Raw genomic sequence first — 24,534 nt, forward strand, 5'->3', positions numbered from 1 at the left:
TGTGCTTAATGGATCCACATTTTCACTCATGTTTTATTAAAGTCCTTTGTCATGAGCCTCAGTTACGTAACTATACTTTAGTCAGAGAGTTTAGCCAGGTAACTGAGGTAATTGAGCACGATGAGGTCATCCCCCCTCCCCCAGCACCAGATGGGTACTGTAGGTGGAAACTTTAACACTTGATCTCTTCCATATGACTCATAAAGAGAACTAGAGAACTAGAGATCGAAGTTAGCATTTGTTTTAACTTTTAACTGAAATATTTATAATAAAAATCACTGTCGAACAGTAACTGTTGTGAAATGAAACACTGGTCAGCATGCTATCTTTTTGTTCAATAGTCAAGTTAAAAACTCTAATTCTAAAATGGAAAATAATATAAAAATTCAACTCTGCATCTAAAACAAAAGAAAGCAATTTTTTCTCAACTGAGAAGTTTCTGTGAACTACGATGGTATAAATGACACATTTTGGTGTGTAGATTATGGAATTATTCTCAAGATTTTCATATCTGAGAAGATATCACTTAATATATCACTGTCTTAATGTGCTAATTTTTTTGTTTTATCACCTATATGCTTTTTAGTTGGGAAGTATTATAGTATGTTTCCATTCATGCATACTGGAGTCTGTTAGAGTATAGAGATGAACACATTTTGGCTGGAAAAGAAAAGGGTCAGACATAAAGACTGAGCCTTGATGGAGGTCTAGGTATGCAAGCATCATGTCTAGGAAAACATGTTTCACTTCAGAGAGATTTCCCACTGTGGATCTCAGTGATCTATGCAGATTACCGATTCAGTGACCTAAATCATTGATGAAGGTTGACAACAGCAAATCACACAGATTAGTTTTTCCACATATTATAATACTTAGCAACAGGCAGACATCCTCTGCTTTTCAGTTACCTGAAGTTTGAAGAAGCGTGATCTGGAGTTTAACTAAAGGGGCATAAATACCTAACTAAGCTCTTTCTGTATGTCAGCCACTATTCTAGGCGCTTTAAATATTAGCTTATTTAATTCTTACGACAGCTTTTAAATATAGGGTTTTTTTCTCTCACTTTACAAATGATGAAACTGAAGCTCAAAAAGGTTAATCTACTCAAGGTTCCATTGACAATAAGTGGTGGATCTGGGATTTAAACATGTCTGCCTGTTGGGGTGACTGGGTGATGGGCACTGAGGGGGGCACTTGGTGGGATGAGCACTGGGTGTTATGCTAAATGTTGGCAAATTAAACTCCAATAATAAAAAATAAATTAAAAAAAACATGTCTGCCTGATTCATCCATCCATTTTTTCATCTGACAAGGATTTATTGTGCATCTGTGTGGGGAAATAGAGTAATGCACAAGAATTATATCATCCCCACTTTCATGGAGTTTCCAGCCATCTAAATAAATAATTGTAAAGGCTACATTCTTTTTTTAAATATTTATTTATTTATTCATGAGAGAGACAGACTGAGAGAGAGAGGCAGAGACACAGGCAGAGGGAGAAGCAGGCTCCTCACAGGGAACCCGATGCTGGACTCGATCCCAAATGCTGGGATCATGACCTGAGCCAAAGACAGGCGCCCAACTACTGAGCCACCCAGGCGTCCCACAAAGGCTATACTCTTTCTACCATACCCAATTACTAATATTTTGAAGTTTAGGAACTCTTTTTTTTGAGATTAATGGAAATTAAAAGATAAAAATCTGTTAAGGGAGACTATGTAATCTGAAAAGAAGTACTTTAGTACCTATACAGAATCCAAGAAGTATTCCTGTTTATAAATCTTTGAACGGTGAACCTGATTTTTCACTTTTAAAATGTATCATTTTTGACAATTTTTTTACTATTGATTAAAAAGCAATTAATAGCTGATGAGCGGTTACTGTTAATAATATTATTATTACTATTATTTTGCATTTGTAAACCTTTTAGCCCCTTAAAAAACATTTGAATATGTGCTTTTATTTGCTCTTTATAACAATCCTGGCCAAACCTAATTCTTCTGGGCTCTAGTTTCTTGGTGTTCATAGAAAGTTGTACTTTTGTTTTATCTTAGTTTTAAAAAAATTAACAGACATTTCCTGAACTGCTACTATATGCAGTGCACTCTGCCAAACACTGTGGTGGAATAAAATGACTGAAAAAGTTAAGTCCTTGTTCTTAAAAATACTTGAGAGGGAAAACAGATGTAGATGGATAACATAAGGGGATGAGTCTCTTAGAAAGTTTTGGGTGGTGAAATGCTATACCTGGGCATGGAACTTACCAGACTCAAGAATCTGTTGATTCATTATGTCCCAGCATTGTGGTAGGTAATAGGTCTGGAGACCTGGAGACCTGAAATGAAAAAAAACAAAAAAACAAAAAAAAACAGTTCTAAATTAAGTCCCAGCAGTTCCTTATCTTGAGTAAACACAAGTAGAGGAGCAAAGACAGAATTTATTTACTTTTCCCATTTCTTTTCAAACAGGTATGCTTCTTACTAACTAAGCAACACAATGGATAACACAGCAAAAGCAAATAAAAAGGATGTTCAAGATGGGCCACACAAAGAAGTCAAATTGCCTACTAGTGAAGCACTTCTAGAATACCAGTAAGTTTCAATTATGAAATCCAAATGTTCCCATGTGTAAATGGAAATCATTGTTAAGATTCATATAACTCCAAATGGAAAGTGATGTGCTCAAAAGCTGTCAAGAGAGACTGGAGGTAGATTGGAAGCATAATTTCACTCTTGTGCTATGTGCATATTTTTAAAGTTTTTGAAACTTTGACTATAATATTTTTCAAGTAGTAGTAGTGAAACAGCATTCATTAATGTGGTTTGGCTTCCTCTCTCCCACCACTCTCCCACATACTGAATACACAGTTTGTATATAACAGCTGGCTGACTTACCTCATAAAATATGATTATGTCTAGAAGTATTGATGCTGATTTTTGGCTTATTAATAGGTTTATTGTAACATGGAATAGTTAGCATACATTTATAGAAGAGTTCATTTCTAGACATTCCAATGAGCATTATCTCCAATGGCTACAGATCAAATCCAAATGATACAATTATTTTTTTAAAAGATTTTATTTATTTATTCATGAGAGACACACACAGAGAGAGAGGCAGAGACACAGGCAGAGGGAGAAGCAGGCTCTATGCAGGGAGCCCAACGCAGGACCCGATCCTGGGACTCCAGGACCAAGCCCTGGGCCAAAGGCAGGCGCTAAAACTCTAAGCCACCCAGGGATCCCCCTGATATAATTATTTTTTTTTAATTTTTAAATTTATTTTTTAATTAATTAATTAATTAATTAATTTATTTATTTATGATAGACACAGAGAGAGAGAGAGAGAGAGGCAGAGACACAGGAGGAGGGAGAAGCAGGCTCCATGCCGGGAGCCTGACATGGGACTCGATCCCGGGACTCCAGGATCGCGCCCTGGGCCAAAGGCAGGCACCAAACCGCTGAGCCACCCAGGTATCCCCGGTACAATTATTTTTAATGAAAATATTTCTTAGTGTCTCACTCCCAGGAGCTGGAGACAAAACTAGAGGTAATACATATTCTATGCTTATGTTTTATCCAATTCATAGATAGTAAATCCCTGATGAGATTTTGAACCTCAGTTTTTGGCACGAGGTAGGTTTTTAATGTATAAGTCTTAGGAAGTAAATGAATTCATTTCGGTCCTTTTCATATAAGAATGTACTTCATAACCCTCAACAAAGTAGGTTTAGAAAGAACATACCTCAATGTAATAAAGGCTATGTATGAAAACAGCTCATCTAACACCATACCCAGTGGTGAAAAACTGAGAGCTTTTCTCCTAAGGTCAGGAAAAAGATAGGGATGTCCACTCTCACCACTTTTATTCCAGAGTCCTAGCCACAGCAATCAGACAAAAAGAAATAAAAGGCATCCATATTGGTAAGGAAGAAGTAAAATTTTCACTATTTGCAAATGACATGACGCTATATATATAGAAAAATACTAAAGATTCCACCAAAAACCTACTAGAAATGACAAAATCAAGAAAGTCACAGGATACAAAATCACTATATAGAAATCTGTTGCATTTTTATACACTAATAATGAAGCAGTAGACAGAGAAATTAAGAAAGCAACCCCATTTACAAATGCCCCAAAAAGAATAAAATAGCTAGGTGTAAGCTTAACAAAGGAGGTAAAAGACCTGTACTCAGAAAACTATAAAACATTGATGAAAGAAATTGTAGGTGATGCAAACAAATGGAAAGATATTCCATGCTCATGAATTAGAAGAACAAATATTGTTAAAATATCCATGCTACCTAAAGCAATCTACACATTTAATGAAATCCCTATCAAATTCCAATAGCATTTTTCACGGAACTAGAACAAATAATCCTAAAATTTGTATGGAACCACAAAAGACCCCGAATAGCCAAAGCAATCGTGAAAAAGAACAACACTGGAGGTATCACAATCCCAGATTTCAAGATATGCTACAAAGCAGTAGTAACCAAAACAATATGGTATTGGCACAAAAATAGACACAGATCAATAGCACAGAATAGAGTACTCAGAAATAAACCGATGCTTATATGATCAACCAATTTTCGACAAATGAGGCAAGAATATACACAATAGAAGAAAAAGAGATCTCTTTGATACATGGTGTTGAAAAACAGCACAACCACATGCAAAAGAATGAGATTGGGCCACCCTCTCACATCATACATAAAAATAAGCTCAAAATGGATTAAGGACTTAAGTGTGAGACCTGAAACTATAAAAATCCTAGAAGGGAGCATAGACAGTAATTTCTCTAACTTTGGTCATAGCAACATTTTTCTGGATATGTCTCCTGAAGCAAAGGAAATAGAAGCAAAAATAAACTATTGGGACTACATCAAAATAAAAAGCTCTGCACAGCAAAAGAAACAATGAACAAAACTAAAAGGTAACCTACTAAATAGAAGATACTCACAAATGACATCCAATAATGAGTTAGTATCCAAAATATATAAAGAACTGATACAACTGAACACACACACACACACACACACACACACATGCACAAATCCAATTAAAAATTGGCAGAAGACATGAGCAAACATTTCTCCAAAAAAGATATTCAGATGGTCAACAGACACTTGAAAAGATGCTCAACATCACTCATCCATCAGAAAATGCAAATCAAAACTGCAATGAGATATCACCTCACACCTGTTAGAATGGCTAACATCAAAAATACAATGATGTATTTTTTCCTTTCTTCATGTGAAGAAAAGGAAAATCATCCACTGTTGGTAGGAATGCAAACTGATCTAGCCACTGTGGAAAACAGTATGAAGGTTAAAAATAGGGATCCCTGGGTGGCGCAGCGGTTTGGCGCCTGCCTTTGGCCCAGGGCGCGATCCTGGAGACCCGGGATCGAGTCCCACGTCGGGCTCCCGGTGCATGGAGCCTGCTTCTCCCTCTGCCTGTGTCTCTGCGCCTCTCTCTCTCTCTCTCTCTCTCTATCATAAATAAATAAAAATTAAAAAAAAAGGTTAAAAATAGACTATTCTACAGTTCAGTAATTACACTACTCAAAAAATATAAAAACACTAATTCAAAGGGATACACACACCCCTATGTTTATTGCAGCATTATTTACAATAGCCAAACTATGGAAGCAGCCCAAGTGTCCATCAATAGATGAATGGATAAAGCAGAATGGATAATATATATATGTATCTATATATATATTTATATACAGTTATACACAATATATGTATATGTTTATATGTTCATTATAATATATATGTATATGATTCAGCCAGAAAAACTGCACTGGAATTAAAATTTTAAATATATATATATATATATATATATATATATATATATATATTTAAAGTATGTACTTCATTCATGCTTTTACTGAACAAATACTTGAATGTTTACCAAGTCCAAGGCAAGTGCTGGAAGAGAGCAACAAACAGATCACCTAGTTCCTGGCCTGATGAGGCATGGGAGGCAGATATTGGACAACTACTTCAAGCTTTAAAAAAAATTGCATAGCTACAATTAAGACATTATGAAAGAAAAGTGTAGGGTGTTGTGCGACAATTTAAAGGTCTTGATATGGTCAGAGGGGTCAGGAAAAACTTATTTGAGAAAGTGACATTGCAACTGATCTCTGGAAGAGGAACAGTTGTTATGGAGACATAGAATGGAGGAGAGAAAGGCTTATGGAAAAGATGCTGGGGTAAGGGAGAGCTTTTCACAGTTCAGTAACTGAGAGAAGGCAGAAATGTGGGAGAGAGGGTAGGAGCCACCTGCTGCCTATATATAGGCAACTGTCAGATCAGCCAAGCCCTGTGGAACATGTGGGATTTGGGAATAGGAAATTATTGGAAGGGGGAACAAGGCTGAAAGTGCAGAACCCGTGATGCTGGTGACTAGCCTGTGATGCTGGCCCTTAAGAGATTTGGGGTTCTTTGGTTTTCTGTTTTTTAGATTTTATTTTTATTTATTAGAGAGAGAGAGAAACAGAGACAGTGAGAGAGAGCATGCGCAAGGGGAGGAGCAGGGGGAGAAGGAGAAGCAGACTCCCTGCTGAGCAGGGAGCCTGATGTGGGGCTCCATCCCAGGACCCTGGGATCATGACCTGAACCAAAGGCGGACGCTTAACCAACTGAACCACCGAGGCGCCCCAATAGTTTTTTTTAAACATTCAGAGAAAAATCCATCTCCTTATTCTTGAGAAACTCCAAATCTACCTGTCTATTCTTTTTAGAGGACAGTGAGTGAATGGGTCAGAACACTAAGAGAGAAACACCCATGGGAAGGGACTTTCAACAAAGTTCCCTTTTATTTTCTACTTGAGACATTAAGTTATAACCAGAAACTACATGCACTCATCTGTCAGCATAACGGAAAACTTGTTCATCTCATCTTTGGAGAGGTGGACAAAAAGCCAGGCTCTGTGAATACAACCTGGTCTCTAACTTGTTCCTATGGTTTACACTGATGACATCCAAATATAACTGTTTCTCTTCTAGGTCAGCCAGAGGCCAGTATTTCTATTTTTAACAGAGGTTTACAAAGAGACAAACATTTAAAAATTCTCATGACTAATGCAAGATGTAAATCGAACATCTCACGTTTTTGTTCTCTCCTTTGTTAAGACTAAATAAATAATCTCATGGACTGAAACAGTCAAGGCCTTGCTCTACCATGCTCTGCTAGTTACACTTGACTCACTCCATGTGTTCCCAAGCGACAGAACTTTTGTCACATGACAAATAACCAAAACACACCCCTCACTTTCTGAGAAAAGATTGACCAAATATCCTGTGGCAGCATCTTATGTTTCTCTTATATAATCTCATCTAACAAAGAGCTGGGAGCACATAGTAGGTAGTCAATGATTTCTGGACAACTAAACATTTTTTTAAAAATCTGTCCCAAGAATATAAGGTCATGATCCTCTATGGTTGTTTGTGAAGAGCTGAGACTGCCAATGCAAAATCTATAATCATCATCTCTAGGTAATTGTGGTTTTATTTTTTCCTTTATATTTGCTTTCCCCATAGTTTTCTACAACGAGTATGAATATAGATATAGAAATAGGTGTAGATATGATTATAGGTTAAAAAATAGATACAAGTATACATTTTTTAAAAAACATTCAGATTAGGGGTGCCTGGGTGGCATAGTCGGTTAAACGTCTGACTCTTGGTTTCAACTCAGGTCATGATCTTGGGGTTATGAGAATGAGCCCCATGTCAGGCTCTGTGCTCAACTCAGAGTCTGCTTGGGACTCTCTCTCCCTCTCCCTCAGCCCCTCCCACACCATGCTTTCACTCTCTCTGAAAAAAAAAATAATAATCCAGATTTATTTGTTTTCCTTCTCAGAATTTTCAGTTAAATTGCCTGGAGGGAAAAAGTTGGCACATTAATAACATCTTAATAATTCAGAGAAGGAAGGGGAAAAGTAACCCATTGTATTACTAACCATTTCATATCACTGTGCTTTAGAATAGTGTATCCTTTTCAAACTGCTTTAAATGTATTATCTCATTAGTTTATCATTGCATTTGCTTCAGTACTTAGTACTGACACTTTTAGTGTCACATGTGCACTACCATGGCACCTAAGGGAGATATGAAAAGAAAAAGGTACATAGAGAACAGTGAGACTTGAATTCCCACAGTGGCTAATAGTGTTGAGTTCTAAAGTGCAGTTTCATCTTCATGAGACCCATGGAAGTTGAAGTAGATTCCAAGGAAAGGCTCAACTGACTTAGACCTACACCTACCATGTGAGCCACAGTTGGGGCAACAAAGTCACCAAAACCTTTAGGGCAAGTCAGAATTGCCCCTGAGGCCTGCTGGTACTCTTAGATCTTTCTGAACTGCTCACAAGGAACATAAGACAAAGCCCCAGGTCATTTGCTCCTGACTGCTCTAAGTGGAGGGGTGATAGATTAAGTGTAGGATTGCCAGATACAGCAAATAAAATTATAGGATGCCAAATTAAATTTGAATTTCAAATAAATGGGAAATATTTTTTAGTATAAGTGTCTGCCATGCAGGATCTGGGGTTGGGGCTGAATGCAGTCTCCAGAGCCATCTTTGCACACTCAGTCATCACCAAGGAAGCCTCTCAGCTGAAACCAGGAATAAGTCTGTTAACCAGACCATGCAAAGACTCAGTCACAACCAATGGACACCATATACTTGAGATTCATTTGCCTGCTTCAGCCATGCAGAAAGTGAATTAAGTTACCATATTTATAATCGTATAATTTGCATGAATTTGCATAAGCCTTTTTTCAGATAATTCTCATTTACATTATTTTAATTTTTCTCCTTAAAAATGGGAGATAGAGAAGGCACTCTTTCAGAATTTTTGCACACCTAAGCTTTATTTTTTTTTAAAGATTTTATTTATCTATTTGACGGAGGGAGAGAGAGAAAGAGCACAAGCAGGGGAAGCAGCAGAGGGAGAAGGAAAAGCAGGCTCCTTGCTGAGGGGGGAGCCCTATGTGGGGTTCCATCCCAGGACCCAGGATCATGACCCAAGCAGAAGGCAGACACTTAACCGACTGACCTACCCAGATGCCCCCACACCTAAGCTTTAGGTGGGAAGTAAAAAACATGGTTTATATCCACTACTGTTTGGAAACCACCTGTGCATAGTAGTCCCTTCTGTTTAATATCCTTATCATAGCCTGTTATTTCCCCCATAACAATAGGTAAATAATATGCTTGGGTGTTTACTTCTTTATTGTTTAGTGAAATGTAAGCTCCTTGGGGGCAAGGATCATGGAAGTATTGTTCCACACTATCTCCATAATGCCCTAAACAATACTGGGCACAGAGCAGCAGCTCATTAAATCTTATTTGTGCTGTATGTGATTGTCTGTGTGACTGCATGAAAGGGAACAATGATCAATGTAAAATGCAGAATTTTGGAACTGAAAAAATATAGAGCTCATCGCCTTCAATTCTCTTACTTCCTGAAAAGTAAGGCATGGCCTAACGAGGTTGAGAGTCCTTGGGCAGTCAGTGGAGAAGCAGTACTGAAGTCCAAGTTTCATAGTATCCAAACAGAGCACTTTTGCCACTAAAGGAATTGCTTGTTTTGTTTTTATGGTGCATTTTCTCATCATTGAGAAAGAAGGAGATTTATTTTACTCTGTACTGAATACACAATGTCACACATATAAATGATATTTTGGAGGAAGGGCTGAGGATATAAGATTCAGATTCAACTGAAATTTCCTAAGCACCTACTTTACCCTAGAAACATTCACATACAATTCTTATTTTAATCTTTAAAGGATTAGAGCTAGGTATTGTTATCACCACTGACAGGTTGGAAATTGATGCTCAGAGAAGTGACTTGCCTGAGATCATATAGGTAAGAAGTGACAGGAATGTGATGGCAAACAAGAGTCTCTCATTTTGTAATGACCTCTAGGTTCACTACACCATACAGGTGATGTATTTTTGTTTTGCCTCTTTTTTTAAGATTTATTGATTTATTTATTCATGATAGACATAGAGAGAGAGAGAGAGGCAGAGACACAAGCAAAAGCTCCATGCCGGGAGCCCAACGTGGGACTCGATCCCGCGACTCCAGGATCGCGCCCTGAGCCAAAGGCAGGCACTAAACCGCTGAGCCACCCAGCGACTGTTTTGCTTTGTTTTAATGGAGGCAAGATGTTTATGTGAAGCTGTTTCCACTGTGTTACTTTGGTCTCAGATTTATTTATTATTTTTAGGATTTATTTATTCATGAGAGACACACAGAGGCAGAGACGTAGGCAGAGAGAGAAGCAAGCTCCATGCAGGGGATCCTGGGACTGCGGGATGAGCCAAAGGCAGGTGATCAACCGCTGAGCCACCCAGGCATCCCTGGTCTCAGATTTAAAGTTAAAAGATTTGTGGGGTAATAGAGAAATAGATAGCTATCAAATGGCCTATACCAAAGTCTTTCTCTACTGTTCAATCTCTCCTTTGTACCTGACAGATGCTCAACAAATACTTGTTGGGTATGAAAGAAATGTATTTGTGCCAGAAAAACCTTTATTATTTATAGAAGAGATGGTAGGTTAACTGGTGACAGGCACTAAGGACGGCACATGATGAGATGAGCACTAGGTGTTATACTATATGTTGGCAAATTGAATTTAAATAAAATTAAATTTAAAAAAATAAAGAAGAGATGGCATACTAACGAACTTGACCCAGAGGTATGTCTCATTTATCTTAGTATTTCAAGAAGGTGTGTCTGCCCTTATATAAAGTCTTTATCTTGTCATTTTTGTCTGAATTTTTAGAATTCTAGAGAACATGTTTCCTTTAAGCTGAATTATTTATAAATAATTAGAAAGTATACAAATTATGACTGTGAAATACAAATGGGGATTGATATAGGAAAAAACTTGAAGTTATCTCTCCAACATATATTTTAGTGAGTAAAATATACTCAGAAACACACAAAAAGGGTAGCCCTGGTGGCTCAGAAGTTTAGTGCCACCTTTAGCCCAGGGTGTGATCCTGGAGTCCCGGGATCAAGTCCCACATCGGGCTCCCTGCATGGGGCCTGCTTCTCCCTCTGCCTGTGTCTCTGCCTCTCTCTCTCTCTCTGTGTCTCTCATGAATAAATAAATAAAATCTTAAAAAAAAAAAAGAAACACACAAAAAAATCACTTAAGAAGGTATCTTATCCCTAAATGTGTTTTTATAATATATTTAATACTTTATTTCAATCTAAATAGTTTATATTTGTCTCATGAATTTTCCTAGATGAGTAATTGTAACACATCTTATCTTTGTTTATTATCAGCTGTCAAATAAAGGAAAATGCAGTAGAACGATATATGGCTCAAATAAAGAGACTTAGAGAAAAGAACCAAAAATATCATGAAAGAGTGAGTATAACATTTAAAACTTACTAGTTATTAAACATTTACACAAATGCCTTAAAAATTTGTGAATTATGATTACATGTACTTTAGGAAATTATCCTCTTTAGTGCTTGGAATTGATATTTACAATCTAAGTTTTGGTACATATAAGACAAGTGGGCACCGCTGTTCCTGTTATATTAATTACCATGTCAAAGGAAGTCAGCTTGAGCTGTGTTATTTAGATCATGATGACCTGGATCTTGTGTTCAAAAATTTTAAGGCTCAGAAACCACATTTTTTAAAAGACTATTTATTTGAGAGAGAGAGAGAGGGAGAGAACAAGCATTTAGGGGAACGGGGGGAGAGGGAGAAGCAGGGTCCCCACTGAAGAGGGATCCTGATGCAGGACTTGATCCCAGGACCCGGGGATCATGACCTGAGCCGAAGGCAGACACTCAACTGACTGAACCACCCAGGTGCCCCCCTGGAACCACATTTATGTCTTAATTTCTTATTTTTTCAAATGACAAAACATTGGTTCTCTATTTTTAATTTCTGTATCTTTTTTGCTTCTAGATTGTCAGAGGATACATATGTAAATATTATTTGAAAAGTATAATCTCAATTGTTAAAGTGACTGTTTACGACGATACAATATTTTTACAAAAACAGATTGAAATGAATATCAAAGCCATGTATATGACTATCATGACTAAAGATTGGCAGAAATAGTTAAGAAGCAGTAAGTGATAATTAACACAATTTATCCCTTAAGGTGTCTCATAAATGATGAACTACTGAGACTATTCCCTACTAAAGCATTCATATGGACTCTAAAACTTCCACAGATAATTTTTATTTGGCTTTCATCTGAAATGACTATATCTACAAGTTTTAATGGAGCCTCCAATAACATGGGGATTCTTGTCTCCTGAATAGAACTAATCTGATCATTCAGCAACATTTATTGGGCTAGACATGCCATGGTGGTGATATAACTGTGATCCTGAATTGTCAGGGTTCCCAGGATCAGTCACTAGACTCCAACAGAAACTCAGATCTGTGGATGAGAAGGGAAAGGGGAACTTTTGTCTAGGTGTCTGGATGCAATTCTATGTGATGAGATGCACAGCATGTGAGAGGAGTGAGCTGCCATCACAGGACCAATACACCTCCCCCAGTGGTCACCACTGGGACTCTGGCGTCATCCTCAGACTTACATTTGGTTGTGCAAAGGACAACAGATCCAGACTGAGGAATCTCTTTCCCATAGCCCCTCATTTGAAGCCAGAAACAAAATTCTTCTTTTCATGGAGATTTACCCAAGAATGGGATAGCCCTACACCTTCTTTTGGGGCCATCAGAGGACCCAGCAGTGAGGAGCATGGAGGGGCAGACTCCAGCTGCAACTGTATCTGTTTCTCTCTGTGTAAGCTGCTAATGCCGCAGTTTAAGCTGCCACCATCTCTCCCCTATCTTTCTTCAGTTGGGTACGTTTTCCACAGTGCAAACCCACGGAAACTGTAAATCTTTCAGTGCTTAAAACCCTACAGTGGCTGCCCATTGTACAGAAAATGAAATCCACGCTCCTTACTGAAATCTTTGAGGCCCTACAAAATCTGACCTCTGCTCACCTCTCCTGCCTTATCTCCAGTCGTTCTACCCTTCACTTACCACTGCTTCTTTTAAATCTTGGAAAAACCCAGTCTCCCTGGTTATTGTACCTTCATGCAGGCTGTTTCATCTTCCCAGAATGCTCTTCTCTTGGCTAGCTCCGTTTCATTCCCCCGAACTAAGCTGGGATGCTGCATACAAATGTTATTATTAAATTGAAAGCTCTTTAGGGAACAGCAATCAAATCTTACTTACCTTTGTTTCTCAGGAAGGGTCCAGCATGAATAAGTTCTTAATAAATATTTATTGAGTTGATTCACACTAACACCTGTGGAAGGAAAAATTTTTGAGGTCATGGATATTTAATTGCTAAGTTAAATATGACTCATTAATAAGACACACTTTTCATTTAGGTCAGAAATCAGAAATACCACTTCATCCTTCCTACAAGTTATCTCTTCTCCTGTGTGAGTTTTGTTTGGACTCTCACTTCATTTATTATCTTCCTTTCTGCATTCACTGCTCCACTTACCTCATTAGACATTTCATAGTTCACTGTGTCTACGTCCTTACCTCAGATTCATTCTTTTACTCCTGCTACTCCAGCACAACTGCTAAGGCAGAAGTTATTAATGACCAATTAGCCAAGTCCAGTGGCTTCTCTCTAGTCCTTGTTACCCCTTGTGCCTTCAGCAGTCATTGCTGTCAGCTTGAAACTCTCTCTCTTTGGCTGCCAGGACATCACTCTCCTTGATATTCCCCACTATTCACCAACCCATTTCATGTTTCTCATTCATTGCTCTTTTTTTGGACCTATCCCTAAATTAGTATTTTCCAGAGTTCTGATCTCAAGTCTTCTCTTTAACTCTAAAGATCTTACCTAACACCATGGCTTCAAATGTCATCTATATGGTGATAATTCACATATGTGACAAATTTTCATCATACTTATACACACAAAAAATTAAAATGAGCACATGTAAAAACTGGTGAAATCCAAATAAAGTCTCTAATTTACTTAATAACATTGTACCATTGTCAATTTCTCAGGTTTGATAATATTCTCTGGTTATATAAGATGTCATCATTGGGGAAGGCAGGGACATAGTAAGGGAGAACTCTGTGTGCTAATTTGGCAACTTCTGTTCTTGCTCTTGTGAATCTTAAAGAGTTAAAAAGGTAAATCCCATGACATGGCCTTATAACAAAACAAAATCAGGGGTGCCTGAGTGAATCAGTCAGTTAAGGATGGATGGAACCCTGCATAGGACTCCTTGCTCAGTGAGGAGTCTGCTTCTCCCTCTCCGTCTGCTTCTCTCTGTCTGCCCATTCCCCCCCACCCCCCATGTTCTCTCACTAATAAATAAAATCTTTAAAAAAAATCAGTCCTTTCTTTGTAGCTTATCTATTGAGTCTCCTTTCTTCTATTTATGGTGTGACAATTATTCTTACTTTGAATAATAATCGTTTACTTTGTAGGATAAATGTCTTTTTTAACACATTGATAAATATATCTAACTAAATTGTATTCCAGTATATCACTCAAAGTAATCTTTCAGATATAGTGAATTTTGTAACATGTTGTCAGACACATTTCCCATCCATTTGAAATTCACTACAGGACTTGGGAAGTTTAATATAGATGTTTTTAAATTTACATATAATACCAAATATGATTTAGTCACATTTATGCAACAGTCAATTACATTTTTAGGACATGTGGTACTATTTTTAATTTATAAATAAAAATATACGTTTGAAAAGAATAGTCATTGTGTTAAAAATTTGATCTAAGAGGACTGCATTTACTTCGACAAGTATTGTGCTAAGTGTGAAAGGTAAAAGAAAAATATATTGATTGATTACACATTATTTCTTTATGAATTATATGTAGTAGTTTTATATGTAGTAGTTTTTTAAATGGATTTTCTTTGCCTATTTTAGAGCTGGAATCGATTTTGAGGCAATTGTTGCCTTACTAAAATTAGCTAACATAAATAAAATCAGATAAATATTTTTTAGTATTCAGACTATACTTGATAAAGGAATTTTCCATCTTCTAACAAAAATAAATAGAAAAGTCCATATTTGGAAAAAGTATTAGCAGGGCAATAGTTTGGCAAGAGATATTTCCATTGGTATTATTCAAGTTTCTACAAATATTTCATTTCCAAATAACTCAGTCAAGCCAAAGTAATTCAATTTATTTTTTTTAAAATTATTTATTTATTTATTCATGAGAGGCACAGAGAAAGAGAGAGAGGCAGAGACACAGGCAGAGGGAGAAGCAGGCTCCACACAGGGAGCCTGATGTGGGACTTGATCCAGGGATTCCAGGATCATGCCCTGGGCCAAAGGCAGGTGCTAAACCGCTGAGCCACCCAGGTGTCCCAATTCAGTTTATTTATAAGAAAACAAAACATGAATTTATTTCCCAGAAAATGGAATATTTGAGAATTGACAAAAGAGCAATATATTATTTATCAATTGCTAATAATGATTGACCTCCATATTTTAAATTAAACTTTTTTGAAATAATTATAGATTAGTATGCAATTGTAAGAAATAATGCAGAAAAATAAGAAACAATACAGAGGGATCCTGTATACCCATAACCTGGTTTCCTATAACATATTACAGAACTATAGTATAATATCACAAGTAGAATATTAACATTAACAATATTGACATTGATACAGTCAAGACACAATTTCCATCAACAGAAGCATCTCTCATAATGTCCTTTTACAGCCACTCCCTCCCTCCCAATTGTACCCCTTCATTAACTCCTGGCAACCATCAATATGTTCTCCATATTTATAATTTTGTTATTCTAAGAATGTCATATAAATCACTTACTAGTAAGTAATCTTTGTAAGTAATCTTTGGAGATTGGCTTTTTTCATTCAGCTTAATTCTCTGGAGATTCATTTTCCTGCATGTATCATTAGTTGGTTCCTTTTATTGATTTTTGTTTTGTGATATGGATGGTACCACAACTTATTTAACTGTTTACCTATTGAGAGACATGTGAGTTGTTCCCCATATTTGGCTATGATAAATATAGCTTTTTTATTTTTTATTTTTTATTTATGATAGTCACACACAGAGAGAGAGAGAGGCAGAGACACAGGCAGAGGGAGAAGCAGGCTCCACGCGCCGGGACCCCGATGTGGGATTCGATCCCGGGTCTCCAGGATCACGCCCTGGGCCAAAGGCAGGTGCTAAACCGCTGCGCCACCCAGGGATCTCCTAAATATAGCTTTTATAAACATTTGTGTACAGGTTTTTATGTGAATGTAAGCTTTAATTTCTCTGAGATAAATGCCAAAGAACTCAGTTGCTGAGTGGTATGGTAAGCAAACATTCAGTTTTATAAGAAATTGGCATCCTTTTTGACAGAGTAGCTGTACCATTTTACAAAGGAGCCAACTTTCATGGGAAGGACAGAGTGGGAAGAGGGATAAGGGGGAAAACAGAGGAGCAGAAGAGAGGGGATGGGAGAGAAGTGGGGAGAGAGCAGATGTTTAAAATTTTTTTAAAGCTGAGATCTGACAGCATGTGAGGCTCTGGTCCAGTGTAGTATTCTGTGTTTTCTGTTTGGTTATGTAAAAAAATTAATATCCTCTTCATGCTTAGGCTTACTTTGGGTTAAATTTTTATCTTTGCCATGGAAGCATCCTTTTTCTGAGGCTGTTGTCTCCATGAGGCTGGAACTCTGACCATGGACACTTCTCACCTTACATCCTTGAAACGGAGACAAAAAAAGACCTGTTTTCCACCAGCTTCAGTGAATATCCAGGGAAGGACTCTGAGCATGTTCCTAGCTTGAGGCCCATGCTCCCTCTGGACAAATCCCTATAGCTAAGAGAAGGGGCCGCTGTATTTTATATATAGTGTTCACTGATGTATTCTTAGTGTCTAGAAGACCACCTGGTACATGGTAGATGCTCCATAAATACCAAATGAATGATGCTGAAGAAGAATGGTTGTAGTGGGAGACTGACGAAAACGGCCTCCAAAGTCTAACTTTATTTTTTTTTAAGATTTTTATTTATTTATTCGTGAGAGACCAGAGAGAGAGAGAGAGGCAGAGACATAGGCAGAGGGAGAAGCAGGCTCCATGCAGGGAGCCCGATGTGGGACTCGATCCCAGGACTTCAGGATAAGCCCTGGGCTGAAGGCAGGCACCAAACCGCTGAGCCACCTGGGGATCCCTAACTTTAATGTTCACTGACCCTATGATAGGGCCATAGACTGGGAGATTACTAACACAATTTTTCAAATGTAACTTTCTATCCAATAGTTACTGTGTTGATGGGTTTAATTTTATTTTGCGTCTTCCATGTTCCTTAAGCTCTTAGAGATATTGTATAAACTTATGCCATTGTTTTTTCCTCATTTTGTAAGCCTTAATGTGCAACTATGTTTTGAGGCAAATCAATGTCAATACTTGAGCAGTTGTAATTACCTACTGTTGATTTTCACAACAGAACAAACGCTTGAAGGATGAGCAGACTTGGCACATACAGAACCTTCTAAAGGAGCTGAGTGAAGAGAAGTCAGAGGGGTTACCAGTTGTCACAAGAGAAGATGTTGAAAAAGCAATGAAGGAAAAATGGAAGTTTGAGAGAGACCAGGAAGAAAACTTGAAAGGTGACTTAGGAACTGAGTTATTTCTTGAATATGTTCATGCTTTTGTCTTAGTATGTTCAAAATGCTGTGAACATGTTCCAGATGAGAGCGTTACCACCACAAGCACACACATGTGTGAGGGAAGTCACAAGTGGGCAGAGCTACTGAAACCAAGTGAGGAGGAGGAGGAAGGGCACTGATCAAAAACAGAGACAGAAGAAAACCACCTGGCTTTTGACATCAGACAAACAGCCTGTTAGCTACCACCCTGAATTTCTTGCAGGAGGAGATTTGTTCTTTCTTAAGGGAAATTCTGTCATCTGGCAGCCTCTTTGGCTTCAGCCTCAGTTCAGACTTGAGAATAATGTGAATATTGTCATGAAGCCTCCCCTCCCACCAGTATCACTAAGGAAGCTAAGCCCCCCATTTTGATGGGAAAGGAGGGATGAGAGTTGGCAAGGGGGAAGATTGGGAGGACGTGGACAGAAATGATGCTAGGTTGCAGAAGATGAAAGACCCAGGACCTACTCTTGCCATGGGTTTAGGAAATACCATGGTCCTGCAGATAAGTCAGACATAGTTTTAACACATGCATTTAAAAATTTTTTTCATTCCTTTGTCCTAAACCTGCTGCTCAAGATTTCCCAAACTACTTTTGCCAGAACCTCTAAAAATACTATCTCAGCTAGGAAGCTGGAGAACTTGGGGAAGAGATGTGAGTGTTCTCAGGAAGCAGTACTAGGAGCTGGAAGGCCAAATGAGGACTAGATTGCCTGAATTTCTCCAAGTGGTTCAGAGAGCCTACTCATCTAAGCACTTTACACAGAGCAAGCACACTATCTGTAAATATTTGTGGTTTTGAATGAAATAGTTGCCAAGCCCAAACATCAATCAGCAAACTTCATATTTAGGGGTCTCCACAACTGTTCCCAAAAGCCTGTTCTGACTTGTCCCTTTATGGGCAGTGGTGATGTCATAAGGTGGTAGATACTGGATTTTGCAGGGCTCGTCTCCAGGAGACCTCCGCTTATGTTTGGAAGCAGGACTTTAATAAGTCCCTTGAGGTAGGAGTGAGACCACAAAGGATACTCAGATGTGCTCACTAAACTGCCCTCACTGGGAAATGAGCCCAGCTAGCTGAGAGTGTGCCTGTTTGTGGTTTGGGCTGAGTGCTGAGATTTGTGTGTCATACAAGACGGGGGCCAAGCTGGGTGACCAGAGCACAGCAGAGGAGGGCTGCTCACGTCAGGTGGTCCAGGGATGAAAGGAGCTTGCAGATGCAGGAAAGTGAGAGGACAGGTGTATGTGCAGAGGCTTTCTGAAGCAGTTCTGTTATGCACCAGGTAGCCACCGTAACCCCATTGGGTATGCAGTGTAGCAGCAGCAGCTTCATTTGGCAGCTCATTGCAGTGCAGAATCTCAGGCCCATCCAGAGCTACTGAACTAGAGTCTGCTTTGAGACAAGATCCTGGGGGATTCCTATGCATAGTAAGGTTTGAGAAGTAGTAATAACCCCCCTCCTTTTTTTTTTTTTTTTTACAACTTTTAGTTAGGACTCTTCAGTTGCATGGATAAAAAGTTAATCCAAACTAGCCCAAGCATAAAGAGGATGCTAATTTTTTCATATAACGAAACAGGATAGGCAGTGTGCACTACCGACCTGGATCTGGAGCCTCACATGCTGTCAGATCTTGGCTTTTTTTTTTTTAACCTCCTCTGCCTCTCCCTCTTTCTCTCCCCTCACCCCCTTCCTTGCCCCTCTTCTCTCTCTGTCTTCCCCAGAAAGTTGGCTCCTTTTTCTGAGACTGTTGTCCCCATGAGGCTAGAACTCTGACCATGGACGCCTCTCACCTTACATCCTTTTAACCTAAATAGAGACAGAAGAGACATGCTTTCCACCAGTTCCAGTGAAAGTATTTCCAGGGAAGGACTCTGAGCATGTCCCTAGCTTGAAACATTGCTCCCCACTGGGCAAATCCCTACAGCCAGGAGAAGGGGCCCCGGTAATTGGCCTACTTATTTCACAGGAGGTAGGAGAAGGCAAGGGAGATGGGATCTGGGAAAGCAGAACAACAGCCACTACACCCACCTCTCTTTCAAAATCTTCAGTGACATTAACCAACCCTCCCCTCAGAGGCCGAATGTGGCACAGGGCTGAGACAGCAGCAGGCTAATCAAATAACAGGATAGCTCATCAGGTAGGTTGTAGCAGTATTAACTGTTCCATGGCAATTACTAGTGCCATTTATGAAGGGATTTAAAAATATATTATCTGATTTACATCTTTGGGAAAAGACATGTCTGAAGTCTTTCTGGCCCTCTATACTGAAGAACATCCCTCTGGCCTGTTTGGAATGCTTCAACCATTCCCTAGACATTTATTGAGCACCAATTGATACCAGACTCTGTGCTAAGTGCTGGTTTTATAGAGAAGAATAAGATGTGGTCTTGCCTTCAGGGAGCTCTCAAACAAGATGGTGTGCAGCATTGAGCCAAAAGGACATTAAGTTCATCGTACCTTGATATTTGTCAGACCTCATTCTAAAATCTTAGAAGTGGGGATCCCTGTGTGGCTCAGTGGTCAAGTGCCTGCCTTCAGCCCAGAGTGTCATCCTGGAGTCCCAGCAGGCTCCCTACATGGAGCCTGCTTCTCCCTCTGCCTGTGTCTCTGCCTCTCTCTCTCTCTCTCTCTCTCTGTGTCTCATGAATAAATAAATAAAATCTTAAAAATAAATAAATAAATAAAATAAAATCTTAGAAGCAAGAGACCAGCCTAAAGATTGAGTAGAATACCAAATTTAGCAAATGCACCAGGGAAAACTGAAAGTTTACACAGTGGAGATAGCTCAATATTTGTACATATTTTACTAGAGAATTTATCTTTCACTCTGAAGGCCTTAATAAGTGGAGGCAGGGGAAGACATGTTCCTATAATTATCATATGGTATCATTTCACAAGGGAAGCCCAAACACTGAAATTTAGATGATGGAATCAACCTATTTATTTATAAAAATGGTTGCCAAGGACAGTACATGATATAAGTTGAAGTCACTTTGTCCAGAGGGCATAATGGTCAGAAAAATGTCAATTTATCAATAAAAAGTACATTTGATATAATATATTGTACAAAATAGGACGCTAATCAAGCTTATCATAGGATTAATTTAAGCTTGTGGGTTCCTAGGCATATAGATAGTCTATTACCTTATCAGTCATAGCCTAAAACCACATGTCTGTTTTATATTTGGAAGTTTAATTTTACTTGGGTTATGAATCCTGAGGGATGGAAAATAGTTAAAATAGCTTAGAGTTCCTTTAATTGTAGTTTAAAAATTGCATTTATGAATTAACAGCATTTTAGTATCAGACCTTTCAGATCTTAACTTCATAAAATCTGATTGCAATGTATAATGGTTGCAAGAACAATGGAAATGACATGATGTCTCGATTTTCTTTCAACAGATATGCGCATGCAAATAACTAATGCTGAGAAGCTATTTCTTGAGAAACTCAGTGAAAAGGAATACTGGGAAGAATATAAGAATGTAGGGAGTGGACAACATGCTAAACTCATTACCTCCTTGCAGAATGACATCAATAGAGTTAAGGAAAATGCAGAGAAAATGTCAGGTCAGTTGCAGCAAAGCTAGCTCAAATTCAGTAGAAAATCTTGGGAGAGCAGCCCTTTGGTAGAAGAAAAAAATGTGTACTCCCTGAATCATTCTTTACTCTCTGCTATCACCACAAGCAGCTATGAAGCTAAAGGTAAAGGTGGAGAGAGGGACTGGAGAATCTCTCCCAGGACCACCACTGAAACTGAGAAGTAAAAGAGTGTGATGGGAGTGGGGGTGCAGGGGGTAGTGGAGAATCCCTGGGACCAAGTGTCTTGGAGAAAGAAGCTTTATTCAATCGGTCTCTCTACTCCCATACTTAGGTCTGGGGCAATTCCACCAAGCTAGGAAGGTCCTGGGACAGGGTTATATTAGAAAAGAAGTTTACCTGAGACAAGCTAAAAACAACTTAACCAGGCTATAAAAGTAGAATAATTGTAGAGAAATGCCCAAGTAAATGCTAGGTTATAGTCAGAAAGAACTGGAGCACAAACATGAGATGGGAAATGGAGAGAATATGGAGCCAGATGGCACCAGGCATGATGAAACTTATCAGGACTAGATCTGGGAACCATGAGGCCACCCTTCTGTCACTGTGGCTAGCACAGTGGCTTAAAAAAGCATCAGAGATCCAGGGATAGGAAAGTCATACAGTAGAATAAATGGAGAAATCTGATGACTCAAAAGAACACTGGCTGGGTAACACCTCTGAGCCCAGCTGGTGATGGTGCCCTGAGTGGCGAAGGTGTTCATGTGAGGTCATTTCCATTATCCTCTTCTGGGTCCCTGTCAGGATGTTCCAATTCTGGACCAAAGTTTTCTGTAGGTTTCTCAGCTCAGGACTTCTGCCCCACAATGGCAGTGTAAATTTGGTTCCAAATCATCTGGGCTTAGAGTTCCAATTTTTCAAAAAGTTTTCCTCCCCAGAAGAAAAGTATAAAGTAAAAGGGACACCTTCCAAGGCACCTGGGTATGCAGTTGATTAAGCATCCAACTCTTAGTTTCGGCTCAGGTCGTGATCTCTGGGTCCTGAGATCAAGCCTTGCATCAGGCTCTTCACTCAGTGGGGCATCTGCTTGGGACTCTCTCTCCCTCTTCCTCTGCCCCTCCCCCACACCTCTCTCTCAAATAATAAATAAATAAATCTTTAAAAAGGAGGGGGGGGACACCTTCTTACTCCTGTTTATCCCCCAGCCACTCAGATCATCTCTCTAGATAAAAGTACTATTACCAATTTCTTGTGTAACCTTTTTCAGAAATATTTTATATTAATATATACAAAGCATACTACAAATACAATTTTGTACTTTTTTCATATAACAATATGGATATTTTCATAGATCAGTACGTATTAGTACCTCTTCATTCTTCCAGTGGCTACTTTGTTTCATTGTATTATAATTCTTTTTACAAATCCCCTACTCATTAGCACTTAGGTTGTTTTCTATAGTTTTCTATTATAAATAATGCTGCAATGAATATTCTTAAATATCTCATTGTAGTGAATATTCTTGTATTTATATAATTTCATTTGTGTGTGTCTCTAGGAAGGAATGACTGACCCAAAGTGCCCATTTATTTATTTATTTTTATTTTGATAGGCAGAGCCCTCCATAAACCTTGTGCCAAGTTTACTAACCATCCTCACCCCTTCCCGACTCCTCCTCATGTGGATGAGGATGCTGTGTTCCTGTATTTTCAACAACAGGGATGTTAGCTAATTTTTTGTTCTTTGCCAGTCTTAAAAGCAGAAGATGGTACCTCATTGTAGCTTTCATTTCCACTTCTCTTACTATAAGTGATAGTGAATATCTTTTCATAAGTTCAGGAACTATAATGAGTTTCCTTTCCTGTGAACCATCTATTCACATCCTTTGCCCATTTTTCTACTGTGTTATGGAGCGCTTTACATTTGAAGGAAATTAGCTCTTTAACTGTGATATAAAGTACAAATATTGTCCCCATTTGTCATTAGTCTTTTATTGTGGAATATGTTTATGAGAACATTCTGAAGTTTTAGAATGCTCAACTTAGATTTTTGTTTTATGAATGACGAAAAAATTGCCCAATATTTTCTTCTAGAATATTTGTGGCTTCATTTTAATATTTAAATCTCTGATTTTTTGTGTGTCTATGAGGTAGGAAAACAACTTTATTTTTTGCCAGATGGTTTTCCAGTTGTTCTAACATCATATAGCAAATAATTCATTTTAACTCTACTGATATGAAATGCTGACTTTATTATACTTTAGTTTCCTATGTGTATTTGGGTCCTTCTCTATACTTTCTATTCTGTTCCATTGATCTATGTATTTGTACACCAGTACAAACTTTTAAAATAGTTACTGTTCTGATATATTTAAAATTTTTAAAGTCCCCCCCAACATTATTTTCATTTTACATTTTTAAATTAGGAAGAATCATCTTCTCAGATAAACTTAACCCATAATCTTGATCAGAAATTTAGATGATTTGAGTTGAAGATTGTCATGCTCTTGTATCCAACTTTGGGATGGTGGTAATAATATTTACATATTTACATATTGAAAACCCTGGTCTGTAACCAACTTTAGGTGTCCTAGGAAAATAGTTGCTATGGGCTTTTCTCATAGTTTTAGGCATTTCTCCTAACCATGAAAGTAGCAGGAGCAACTCTGCTGTATTAAAATATTTTGAGGGCCACTACACTAATTGGACAATGAATATGAGCAGGACACTTAAATCAAGTTATCTGAAGCCTTACTATTATATTGATCTTTTTTTCCCACCTCCTCCCTTCTTCCATGATTTTTCTAGAATGCTCCTCCCCACACCCACAATCATGAAACTTGTGTTGTTAGACTGGTAGACTTGCAAAGGAACAAGTATTTTTAGGGAAAGGGGTGGTTATTGAAATAGGTTATTAAAGTAAAATTGTTTTATTCTCATTTTAAACTGGGGTAGCAATGTAACAGACACCACATTTCAGAATAAACTGAGATACCACCATGCAGATGAAGCAGTAAACTGGTTTCACACCTTCAGCCACTGAATTCCAGTCTATACAAGAAGTTGGATAGGTCAAGAAAAGATTGTTGGAAATTAGGGGACAGTGTTAAATAAGAGATCTTGGTGTGCTGTAAGTCCTATGCTGTCCTCCAAAGGGACAGGTGAGGGTAATTCCTCTTTCACCTCAAATCAAGATGGAGAGTCTTTAAGGAAATTCCTCAGATTGATCAGTATGTGTCCCCTACAGTTTGGAGACATGGAGGTCTAGTTTATGACCTTTCTCTGAGAAATCTTGGGGAT

At 38.3% G+C, this 24,534-nt stretch overlaps 1 protein-coding gene and 1 long non-coding RNA gene across 6 annotated transcripts in view; one reads left to right on the plus strand and one right to left on the minus strand.

The window, feature by feature from the left end:
• Window positions 1-24,534, plus strand: part of CCDC83 (coiled-coil domain containing 83) — a 48,908-nt gene that overhangs the window by 4,376 nt on the left and 19,998 nt on the right. For 2 of the 5 annotated variants that reach the window (XM_077867336.1, XM_077867335.1), the window contains exons 2-5: window positions 2,469-2,591; window positions 11,322-11,406; window positions 17,493-17,655; window positions 21,098-21,265. In XM_077867336.1, coding sequence (XP_077723462.1) covers window positions 2,497-2,591; window positions 11,322-11,406; window positions 17,493-17,655; window positions 21,098-21,265 — 511 coding nt within the window. In that variant the 5' untranslated portion in view covers window positions 2,469-2,496. Of the gene's footprint in view, window positions 1-2,466; window positions 2,592-3,327; window positions 3,474-7,434; window positions 7,514-11,321; window positions 11,407-17,492; window positions 17,656-21,097; window positions 21,266-24,534 lie in introns of those variants that run through there. The other 3 variants (XM_077867338.1, XM_077867337.1, XM_077867339.1) reach the window with 3 other exon arrangements.
• The window catches only part of LOC144295009 (uncharacterized), a 52,203-nt gene that overhangs the window by 631 nt on the left and 27,038 nt on the right, over window positions 1-24,534 (minus strand). Inside the window, exons 2-3 of the long non-coding RNA XR_013362358.1 lie at window positions 13,255-13,327; window positions 2,265-2,335 (exon numbers count right to left, since the gene is read on the minus strand). This is a non-coding gene — a long non-coding RNA (uncharacterized LOC144295009). The remainder of the gene's footprint in view (window positions 1-2,264; window positions 2,336-13,254; window positions 13,328-24,534) is intronic.

This window comes from Canis aureus, chromosome 23 (assembly GCF_053574225.1).
Source record: "Canis aureus isolate CA01 chromosome 23, VMU_Caureus_v.1.0, whole genome shotgun sequence".
Lineage (NCBI taxonomy): Eukaryota > Metazoa > Chordata > Mammalia > Carnivora > Canidae > Canis > Canis aureus.